The sequence below is a fragment of the Megalops cyprinoides genome, chromosome 12 (genome assembly GCF_013368585.1).
Source record: "Megalops cyprinoides isolate fMegCyp1 chromosome 12, fMegCyp1.pri, whole genome shotgun sequence".
NCBI classification, from domain to species: Eukaryota; Metazoa; Chordata; class Actinopteri; order Elopiformes; family Megalopidae; genus Megalops; species Megalops cyprinoides.
The window spans coordinates 30,037,241-30,049,425 of record NC_050594.1 but is presented as its reverse complement, the minus strand read 5'-3'; the positions used below and the strand labels follow the sequence as shown (position 1 = coordinate 30,049,425).

Below are 12,185 nucleotides of genomic sequence, written 5' to 3'. Positions count from 1 at the left end.
GGACCCTTGAGCTGTGTTAAGAAGGATGGTGTCCAATTACTATCGTTGGAAATCTACAAAACAAAGAATCAGTCAGCTGAATATGATGTCAAGGACTATATTTTTAATATAATGGAACAACAGCAACATTGTGTCAGGTTATCAAGGTAATTAGAGCTTTGCACAAAGTATACACAATGGAGGAAAAAATCATTTCAGTTGAATAAGCAGAGGCAACTCCTTTCAGTGGAATGGCTTCAGTCTTTTGATCATCACTAGTAGAAAGACATTTCTCTGAGAAATGGGCTCCCAAAGCTGGGTCATGTAGCCCACCCATCTTAGCCCCTGCTTGTCCCAAGGAAACAGCCTTTGTAAAAATTTGTTACCAGATTTAGACCTTTTTTCACAAAGCGTAATTTTCCTTTTATGTCTTAGATACTGATTTTCTCTACAGATCACCTGGGGGTCTGATGTTTTTTTTTTGCATTTGACTATTATGATTATATGTTGGTGTTTGTGCTCCATGATACAAATCATTGCTTGTTTGTTCATTGTATTGATCTTCTGCAAGGTGGTAAAGAAGGGCAGTCTAGCCAATGAGGTATGCAATACCTGCTGCAGAAAACATGAAAGCCTGTTACTGTTGTTAAATTTATTGTAGCTGAGTTTATAAATATTCAGAGAGTACTTGAAGGGTAAAATTGGGATGAATTCATTATAGTGGTACTGCAAAAGCATTGCGTATTAAAAGGTTTACTGGGCAGTGCTCAGGAAAAATGGTTATAATTGTAAGCCTACAGATGACATAATTGTAATGAAATCATTGATAGTAATGCTTATTTTTAGACCCTTTAGTGATTGGCCAGTGACATTTACTTGGAAAACAATACCACAGTACCACAGACATTTAAAAAAGCAATATTTCTCCATTTATGGAGAGGTCATTGGATTCAGTCCATGCTGTTAAGATAATTGTTTTATGTTAATCTTGTATCACATCAGATTGACTACACTTGAGCAAATCTGTTTCTTGTAGTACTGTGCTTTAGAATCAATGAAGTCATGTGAATCAGTGAGCTGTTTACATTTTTGATCATCTAATTTTCATTTTTGCCAACAATCTGAATGCATCAAATTCATGGACATATTTGTAAGACATACAGATGTATTTAAAACATATATATGTGGACCAAATAATTTATTCTGTTTTCTTTTATTTATTTTTCAGTATTATAATCCCTTCTCATTTACTCTAAGCAGTGTTTACCTGCTTACATTTGAATAAGAGCATTGAAAGTGTGTGTGGCAATAAACCAATGAGCATAAATACAAATCATCTTGACTGAAACTTCAGGTTGGTTGAAGCTGATGTATGTACATTCTCTGCTTGACTTTTCATCACTGTGAATTTGATAAGGAGACTGCAGAGCCATTTCAGATTAAATGTTTTCCTCAAACACTTACCAAATATCAACTCTTATGTCCTTCAATTAAAATAACTCCCCTATGAATCTATCCCCTGGTTCATTTGGTTGGTATACATTTTCAGAAATGATCTATCATGATATGCTGAAGCTAAAGCCATGACATTTTGAAATGGAGGATAATGTAAGAATGACCTTTGCCAGCTGGTACACTTATATCCACAGTAATTCTGCAAAGGGACCTTAGGTATTTGTGTTTCAGTGCTAAGTGCAGTGCTTAATAGCTCCCTCTAATGAATGACAGATAAGCAAGGCTTTGTGTAAATCACCAGTCACATTGTCTTTGGAATAGAAAGAATGAAATTTGGTTTGGCTCTGTCTCTCATTAGATGTTGCTCCAGAACAGCTGAATACCAAGTGTAGGGAAACCAGATTTCAGAATCGTTTTAATTGCTGGGAATTTGTAATTATACCTAGTCACTTTCCAGATTGGTTATCAGAAATGGCTTCATTGGAGAGGTAACAGTGGCATCTACAAGAAACTCAACATAGTTTTAAGAGGTGAAATGGAATTCATTTGCATGTGACCATGTTAAAAACAAGCATCAACAATTGTGAATTACAAATTTTATTTGCAGGGCATGTTCCTTTTCTGACTGTCTTGGTGGGAGTCATTAAGCTGTTAAATGATACACAGTGCTTTTTGTTTAGTCCACAGACATGAAATACAGAGAAACTACAGCAACAAACTCCTGAAATCCAGTCTCTCGTGCAACACTGAGGACTACTCTGCTTTCATTGTCGAGCAAACTATTTGTGTCATGTTTAGCCAGCTAGTTCTGTTATTCAGCTAAACAGTAAATGGACAGAAATGTTTCACACTTACACTTGTTTCTTATGGAGAAGGTGGATAGCATTGGCTGTGTACTAGGTAGCTAGCAGAGGAGAGGTTAGCTACAGCTGCAGACAATGCTGCCCTCCTGGTCTGGCTATGCCATCAGAACAGGTAGACTGACCGTTTTCACTTTAAGACCAAAAACAATTTCTAAATATTTGTAGATAAGGCCCCCGTAGGCCCCTGATACTGACATCAACAGGTTGATGTCAGTAAACCTGCTGTTTGAATTAATGTGCCAATAATGTGTATTCAACAAGTGAGAATAATGACTGTTGCCCTTATCTAAGTTATGAAAAAAAAAATAGTTTGCAAACAGTGGTTACAAAAGCTTTGTGTTTACGCTTTGAGAGATGAGCAGAATTCATCTGAAAGCTCAAAATGGCTTTTTTTGTGCTATGGCAATCATTCTGACATAGCAGAATAGTTTGTGTTGTAATCTGTTTCGTGATTTTGTGCAGTGCATGGCAGTCTTAAAATCTTTCCCTGCTAGAAACCTGCAGCCTTATTTCAAATGTGCGTACACCTTGTGGCGCCAAGACAGTAGTTAACGTTCACACACCTCACGCTCCCTGTCACGGGGGCCACAGGTCTAAAGCTGGTCATGCTCCCCCATCTGGTCCCTATTCCCTTCTGGTGAGCCAGATCCCTGATGCATAGCCAGCCCAAAGTGTCCCCCATCATTCTTCTCAATTCAGGGTCAGTGTATGTTGACACTCCAGCAAGTCTGCTTTCAAAGCCATCAGCATAGGACACTATGTAGAAACAAGGTGAGCTAGAGCCTGTAGGTATATTGCTATAGAATTGGTCATAGACTGCAAAATACCTGTATGTCCCATTGTGGTGAAAAATTCATATTTCTCTCTATTTTTCCTGGTGCCTTGGCCTGGTTCTCGTGCAGAGGAATCTTTGCCCAAGGAAGTGAGTTGTCTTAAGCCCACTCAGCACAACATTGTTTTGATCTAAGCTGATTTCACATGGTTCTCATGTTGGAGATAAACTGCCATGTTTACCCAGTATTGTGAGAGCTATGTAGCCAGTTTTTTCCCTTTCCCCCAAATAGCTGGACCCTAGTGCCGGCCAGAATTTATATTGGTTCCTTTTGCAGTGCACCCATTTAAAAAAATTTAGACACAGCATGGAAGCTAGGTCATTGCAGCCTTGAGCTCTGCCTGTGTTTCTGCCTGCTGTGCGGTGTTGGCTGTAACAGTTTAAAATAGTCTGCCTGAATTTTGTGACATGGTAAAGATAGCTTTTGCTTTAGTCTTCTAAGACTCAATTACTGTCGGTGTTAATATCCAGTTCCTTCCTCACAGCTGCAGAGAGGGAGCAGAAAACATTACACAACACATGATTTTAACACATAATTGGTAGTGCATGGGTATTCACAATCTGAACTCGCATTTTTTTAGGATGAAGGAGGCAGCCCAAGAAACGGTTTCCCAATCGTCTATTCATTCATTCCTGATGCAATCTTATGCAATCTTGACCTTCTAGAGGATCTTTGGAGGGACAGTCCTTGAGGAGCAGTACATTTTCAAATCTTCCTTTCTTAATTTTACCTTCGTGTAACCATGCAAAGTTTGTTCAGTTGTACCAGACAAATTTGCACAATACTTCAACAGGCCTAACACCAGATGACCAATATCATAATGTGTTATAATGCATTAAGTGTTTGAGACCAACCTGGCACTGCTTTCATCCAGATGATTCTGTATTACTCTCTTGCCAGGTTGTGTGGTTGTGTTGGCATGTGCTGCCCTATGAGTTCACAATGGCCATTTATGCTGAATGATCCCATTCACTAGACTGAGAAATGATTGTTGTTCTTGGTTTTCACTGCTGTAGTCTACCTACTATATTGGTCAACTAAATATAACTCATTATAGCACTTTACACATTGAATCTGATTAGAGACTAAAAGATTAATGTCTTAATACCTCTTTAAAAACACAAATTTGCTTTTTTATGTGTATGATTTGCTGATACTCAATGTGTTATTGGACATTTTATTGGACTCTCACAATATTCTGTGTTGTGGTCCCCAGTAAATATTAGATGCCTTCATTTTGCAGATAATTGGTGTATAACTCATGAAGTGGCCTAGATTATTCTAACCCCAACAGAAAGGAGTTTAATCGGAAGTAATCGTCTTTGGAAACATAGCACCATTCTGTGTCTGAATCTTAACTGTAGCACATGACATGTGGCTATTTTAGGAGCAAAGTCACTGTTATCATAGTGTTTATAGAAGCAAGGCATCAGTTGTCATCACTAGTATCGTAAGTCATATTTCATCTACCTTCATTGTCACCATTCACATCAGTCATCTCAATTGATATTATCCTCATTACCAGTGCCACTGTAACTGTCACCCCACATGGGGTTTAAAGGTCAAATTGACATCCTGACCTCACTTGAATTTAAAAATATCATTTCCAAAAGTGCTACAGGTAACACATTCTCTCAGTTGTGCATTGGTTCAGTCTCGAGCTTCTATATGAGGTTAGTGAGTTTGTGAACAATGGGTGAGTTCTGACTGCGTATATATTTCTGAAACATGAAAATTCAAAAAAGACGATATGAGGAAGCTGAGAAATTCCAAGAGACTGCATCAAATTAACCAGTTATTGAAAATCTCCAGCTGCACATAATATGTTCAGGCTGATCCCAAATACACCCACAGAAAAACATTCTTAATAAGAGCTTTGATGTAATCTTGGTTCAGTGTTCCAGGTCAAGAAACTATGACCAATATAGTGTTCATGCACCATGCTATTCTCTTTTTAGACTTTTGCCAGTGTGAAATAATACTGAAGCCAAATTACAAACAGACATATTCCTATGTGAAACATCACTGGACTCAACAGACTCCCTGCAGATCCAATAAAAGAGTGTTTTTATGTCGGTTTTGTGTGCCTTGGAAAGCTCACAAATTAATTTCTTCCCATACTTCCTGATTAGAAGGATTTAGAGCTTTTGCCAAATCACAGTCCAGAGGGATTGTGTGTTCTTGGAATGGAGGCACAGTGGCCTTTGTTCCCTCAAAAGTTTGTGGTTCACATGTTACACAACCACTGTTGATACCACAATGGAATTAAGCTAAGTCCACTCAGACGCAGAAGGTAGGGCTGAACTGAAGTGGTGGTCCCATTAGTGTAAATACAGGACATTAAACAGTTAGTGAGATGTAGCATGGTTTCAGACAGCTATTTGGGCCTATGACAGAAAAAGTCTACCACCTGACCTTGTATGTTGTGTGACATAAATTGATCATGACATCTGACAATGTATTTATACAGAATATATACCGAAGTGTGTACAGAATCTCAGAGACCCTGTTTTGTGTACTTGTAACTGTGTGTGAGTAACTTCCTTTGTGTTCTGAACCCAGCTGGATTAACTGCCAAAAGACTTTGCTCACGAGTTTGAGTGATGCCAACTGGGGAACGGCCTAATTGCCTGGTGGCAGTAATGGCTCTGACACCTGACGTATGGTCAGGCTGACTTCAGCCTGTGTTTTCAGCAGGCCCTTAACAATTCTCATGTGTTTGCCCAGACTTCTACTTGCTCTATATATTCTAATAAATAAGCCAGAACATTTTGTCAGTGCTCAATTGTATTACCTGAGTTTTGTGAAACTATTTTTATGATACACTCCAGTGTGAGCTCACTGACTCCCCCTAGATTTTCTCATAAAATGCAATGTCATTCAAAGTAACTATAAACGTGAAAGTAAATTTAAAAGAACTCAGACTCACCTTGGAGGTTAATTTCAATAAATTTTCTTGAGATATTGAGAGATTTCTCCAAGATACCTTTCTGTATATATTGTCTGTCTTTCATGCTTTACAGTTGCCTGGAATACCAGTTTGTGTGTTGCTCAGCAACACAGAATCCAGCCATGTTCAAACCCCGGGCTTTCCATCACAGCCACTTGCATTATTAATTATGCCTTCCCGTTGTTCTGCGTTCAATGGCAGATGGCACTACAAATATAATACTCAGTATCATTTCTGAGAGAAGAATAAGTTGTCAGCTGATTACCTGCATGTGTCATTTATCCTGAGCTGTCAGTCAAGCCATGGACAACGGGTGTAGTGTTCTCGTGCAGTGTGTCGAAACTCTGACTAAACACCAAGTTAAACCGTTGCCAATGAAGAGAGTCGTAGTAAGATTGACCACTTACTTTGACATTTCCTCATACATGCTGCATACGGTGAAAACTGTAAATAAAAAACAATACAAAATATTAAGTGTCTGTGTTCTTAACGAAATACTACTGTGCATAGCTGTAAAACAAAATATATATTGCCGTTTTGTACCGTAGGTAGCAGTTACCATGGCTACTAGCATTGTCATTAACTTATGTATGATAGCGAACAAATCGCTACTAAGATAACTTATCAAACATCGTTTTTAAATAAATTGTTACTAATATATGTTCACACAACATGTCAGATAACTCAGTTTACAGCATTGCCTTTAAGATGCTTCACAGTAGCTTATATTTCGATTTTGCCTCACGTATCTCTTACTTACCTGCCGAACCAGAAACAGTTTAACCGCAAGGTGTCTGAACCGCAAGTGACGTCATCAAACGACACAAGCAGTTAACGAATATCATCATTTACGAACGAACCCACAAACTGCAAAGCAGTTATCAATTTGTTATATTCAATAAGAAATAATTACCAACAACTTAATATTATTTGTTTTGAAGTAGAAATTTGAAACAAAGAAGATAAACAAATGCCTTAAGGGCAACACAAGGGGCCATGCTCAGATATAATATAACTGCTTCATGCAAATAGTCTATTGTATTTCTTGTACTCTGTCTAGCAGGGCTGCCTGTGCTGTTGAATATGATTTACACCTGTGGATCCAGCTCATTTAGTGGGCTGATTGAGCTACTCCCTCCGTGGAGCGGCCTGAGAGTATGGGCCTCATCAGATGGGCAGTCACAGCCACGGCGTCCCCCAGGAAGGCGGTGTCTTCAGTTGGCCTGACTCATCTTGCTGGGTTCGGGTGGATCTTGCTTGACAGATGAGAGGAAGTGCCATTTAATGGATGGTTTGGTATGCAGTCTGCTCAGTCACGCGCAGAGAGTGGGGGCCTGGTGGCGCAGTGGGAAATCTGCTTATCAGATCGCACTTCTGCAAGTGGGCATGTGGCCACCTCGGTGTGCCCGAGGGCCCACTTTGGAAAGCATCTGCGCATCTGCCTTGACTGGGGAAATCTTGGCTGCATGCAGTAATGTGCCATTGAATAAATTTACATCCTGGCAAATGGTTAGCAGGCATGAAATAATGGCTTGGTTCAGTTTCTTGGAGCAATCCAATATTTCACCATTGGGTCTGTCTGGTGTGATAGAAGTACTGTGGTCCTCTCATTTCCTGTTATGTTACTGATGAAGACAGTATCAACAGGGCTGCCTCTGACACACTAGGACAGATTGTGCAAAACCTGGCTTTTCCTTGTAGCTAGCAGACCTGGCTGCCAACCAGAATTTTCAATGATACTAGTGCTGAGGGGGAGCAGAAAAAGAGGCGTTAGTACTTAGGTGTTATAGCAACCAATGTCAGTGCTTTCAAAATTAGTTAAAAATTCTATATTACCTCAAAGTTGCAGTACATTTTATTTATTTACCTTATTTCTTAGCATAACACTGTTGTTCTCAAGGGTGTTAGAACAGATTCACACTGGAAAGGGGAGACAGCAGCTGGGTTTGCTTTCTGCTCTATGGCTATGTTGCCAAGCTTGAGTATTAACTGACCTTGTGTGGCAAAGACTTGCGCTATATTCTGTCACTTAAATAAAGACTTGACTTCAATATATATGGCTTACATGACTTAAATATATATGAACTGCACCTGCGTGCTTGAAAATCTGCTGGTTTACGCATGAAACTCAAGCCTGTCTCATAAGCTAGGTCAAGATGAAAAACTGAAAGGGCTGTCCTAGGGCTTGATAGAGGGCATATCAAGAGGCTCCATTAGGAAGTTCCAAATCCTGCGTGAGGCACTACTTTTGTACCTGAGTTACTTAACCTGAACTGCATATTGAATAGCTTCAGTTAATAGATCCAGCTTAACAAATGGATAATATATGCTGCTGTGGATAAAAGACTCTTCTAGGCCAAGGGTATAATGTATTGCTAGAGAGGGAGTCCTGTTTTGAAATACCTTTTATGCAGGCGTTCTGGGACTCTATTGGAAGGGTATGAGATTAGACAGCTGAGCAATGGATGTTTTCTCTGTCACGCCTGTTTCAGCAGTACTGGACAGTGACGCTGGTCTTACTCTGATACTTTGCTGGCTATCCGGCATCAAAACAGCCTTTCTGTTCTTTCAGTTTTACACTGGCAACACAACGGCAGGAAGAAAATTGGAGAGTGAGAATGGCAGTAGGATAGATAAAAGTTTAGATGGATGATATGTATCTGCTAGAATCGTTAATACCCACTTTTACCTTCCCAGGCCAATACTCTCCAAATCAATACCTAGATAAAAAACAACTCTGTTTTTCTATCTTGGGTCACTGTGCAAATGCAAAAGATTGGGTAAACAACAAGATTATTTGCTGAGACAATTTCAGCTAAAATAATCACTTAAAGAGTCTCCTGAAGTAATACCAAAATAAAGTGGATGGTTTCGTGCCAAACTACAGTGATAACATGTTTAAAAGTCACTTTGCTGAAGTCTTACTCCAAACTTTACAATATGATTTATTCAGGAAGATGAATGACTACAATTCATATGAATATATACATATATATATATATATATAACTTGAAAGAAGAACCCAATTTTCCACCCCATGAAATTAAATTCAAAGGATTAGTGTCAAGGTCAGGGGCACAGAGGAAAACTGAATAATTGTAGTAATTATAGTGCTACCTAGAACCAGCAGCAATTTTGAAAAAAGAAAAATATTTACCATATTTGAAATTTGTCAAAAGCCCTCTCTTAAATATAATGGCAAACTGAAGGAGGTGTCTGTAGGAGAGGCAGTCTTTGGGGTTATGGACTGAGAGTGCTCCTTAGCTGTAGAAAAAATTCACCATGGCAACAACATTCACCTACTTTTCAACTCATTCAGCAATAATCTCTGGATGTAATACCTGCCTTGTCTTCTTGGGCAGAGCAGAGCAGGGCATTCAAATCATTTTTCATATGCTATCAATTAAGGCCCTAGTCCAAAGCTGGTACTGGGGACAAGAATGATGTCCTAATTATTGTTATGGACATGCTCTCAGAGTGGGAAAATAGCCTCTCCTCAGATTATGATGACAATGATGATGGCATTATCAGAAGCTCATTTAGCCAATGCCCTTATACAGAACATTACATTTGAGTAACATTTAGCTATAGCTGACTAAATATAACCACAATTAAGAGGCAAGCAATTTGAAAAAAAAAAAAAACGTTCAGACACAAAACAAAGGTGCAGAACAGTCAGTACAAGTAAATTAATCCAGAGGTTATTTAAGTTATATTGGGCGAATGCGATGAAGTTACTTAAGACATGACACTGTCTTTTCCAGGGCTTAGCAGCATTTGCTTTGTGATGACTTCATTTCATATATATCTAAGTTTGAAATAACACAATGTCCACAGTTAAACTAGTAGCGATAATAATTAACTACTGGCAACATATTTAAAATGCTAAATGAAATTAGTTACGCTTATTCAATTGTTGTACAATTCAGTTGTACAGATAATCAAAATATTTGTCAATTATTAGTGGTAATATGGAGTAGTGCAATAATATTTATTTATTTGGTGCCACATATGGTTTTGAAAGAGAAACAATAAAGTTGTCCTGAGTTTGCATAGCAACCTAATCCGGGCATTTTAATGTTCCTGGATACCAGCTGAACTGGAACGCTTGTGAAAACCGGCAAGCCAACGCTACTGAAAAGGTGCGTACCATTAAGATGGCTAGTTACCTATTATAGTTTTGTTTTCATAATATAGCTTGTCAACAAGCGGCTAACATATGATTGTTGTTGCAGTTGTTCTCTCATTTATCTTTTCTCTCCCAGTTGATTATGGTAGCACATTAGCTTGGTAAAAAAACTTCGCTGCATGAAAAGGAGTCAAGCAATTTTAACCATGTAAGTTAGCAACTTTTCATTGGTTTACATAGAAGCTCCTTGCGCTCTTAGTGGTTTGTAGGCTATCTAGCAAGTTAGCAAGAACACAGATTGCTAGTCTTTAGAGATGACGAGAAATATCTGTCAAACGTCCTTCTTGCTATTATTATTGTGACTGGAGGAAAACGTTTTAGCTAACGTTAAAAGGGAACTGTTGGTAACGTTAGCTGCCTACTTAAAACTGTCAGCTAGCTAATCACAAAAATGACTGCAACGTGACGCTACTTGAATCAGTAGCCGATGCTATTCTTTTCTGTTTAGATCACAATGGACATAACGAAAGGCAGTCTTGATGAAATCTCACGCCCGGCGTCCAGCGAGCGTTCTCGTCCAGGCAGCCGCGTTTCCAGTGTGTCTTTGCACGATAGAGGAAGGGCCAGCCATGCTGTCTCTTCATTGGAAATCCTAAGTCCCGATGTCCCAGAAACGCAGGTAGCACTCAGTGGCAGTTGTGTTAAAATTTCTCTATTCAGTCGCGATGTATTTATCCACCTCCATTCACCTTCATCCCTCTTCTCAGCCCCAGTAATTGTGTTAATTTTCTTATCAGTCAAAAATGTTTTCCACATGTTTCGTGCCACACGAAGTAAACCGTATGAGGCAATGCTATATTACAGGTATACAGTAGGTAGGATATGGCATGTAACATGTATTGAACAATGAAAGAACAATAATTTGAATGAATAAAAAGGGTGACTAGGAGCTAACAGCAGTTTGTTTTCACTTTTAGATTCCTAAACGAATACATGATGCACTATATTTTGGGCTGCTGCTCTCTTGGGTTCAAATATTTATTTGACCAAAAAATGCTAATGCTTAGACACATAGTCCTCTATAAGAGCATTCAGGAGCACTTGAACAGGCAGATAAATTCAGCAGTCCTCTGACAATTCAGATATTGGGGCTGTTGAACATAGGCAAATCTTACTAATTGAAGATGTAATGTTATTTAGTCTTCATCTTAATGTAATTATTTGGCTGACCATGTGAGCAGGATTACATCTAAACACAAGACTAGCAGTTGTGTACATTGTTCAAACACTGTGAACATCCTCATGTTGGTCGAAAGACTGAAATAAAGGGTTAAATTAATTGCAGGGTTATTGGGTAACATGTTGACATGTCCTTGTGGAATTTCCCAGTTCTCTAGAGTGTCTAGTAATTTCTCAAAATTTTACTAGACATCTTGCTGTAATAGGACAAACACCTCCTCAGATAAACTGCATTTTGGGGGTTTAGAGGGAATGTGGGTGTTGGAAAGGGGAGGTGATCTTGTGAGATGATTGCCAAAAAGAGAAGCATATTTGCCAGCACTCATACCATGGGACTTGAATGAGAACAAAAACTCAATACAATTAGTCTGATCTCTCAATGTCTCTGGGATGAAAAGTTATGAAGTCTGGACTGACTCATAATTGCTTAGGCAAGGCTGTTCAATAAACAGATTATTATTTTCAGTGCAATATAAAATTGCTCCTCTTGAATCCCTGACGACTCCTGTTGCAGTCCTAGTGCATAGCACAGGACTAAGTCTTGGCAGATGCTGTTGGTTTTACCTCAACAGGAAGAATATACCATATATCTGAGAGGGACATGGTTAAATCTTCACAGCACAATGTTTCTACTGTTCTAATTACTTAGCCATACACAGCTGCAGAAACTTCATTTATACTTCTTTGGTGAAATGCAAATGCTTTCCTTTCTGTTATGAAAGAATAAGGAATGTATT

The 12,185-nt window shown here is 38.8% G+C and overlaps 1 protein-coding gene across 1 annotated transcript in view; it reads left to right on the top strand.

Moving 5' to 3' along the window:
• The first annotated feature begins 10,723 nt into the window (after positions 1 to 10,723).
• The window catches only part of fsip1 (fibrous sheath interacting protein 1), a 38,469-nt gene continuing 37,007 nt past the window's right edge, over positions 10,724 to 12,185 (top strand). Inside the window, 1 exon segment of the mRNA XM_036542323.1 lies at positions 10,724 to 10,888. Coding sequence (XP_036398216.1) covers positions 10,724 to 10,888 — 165 coding nt within the window.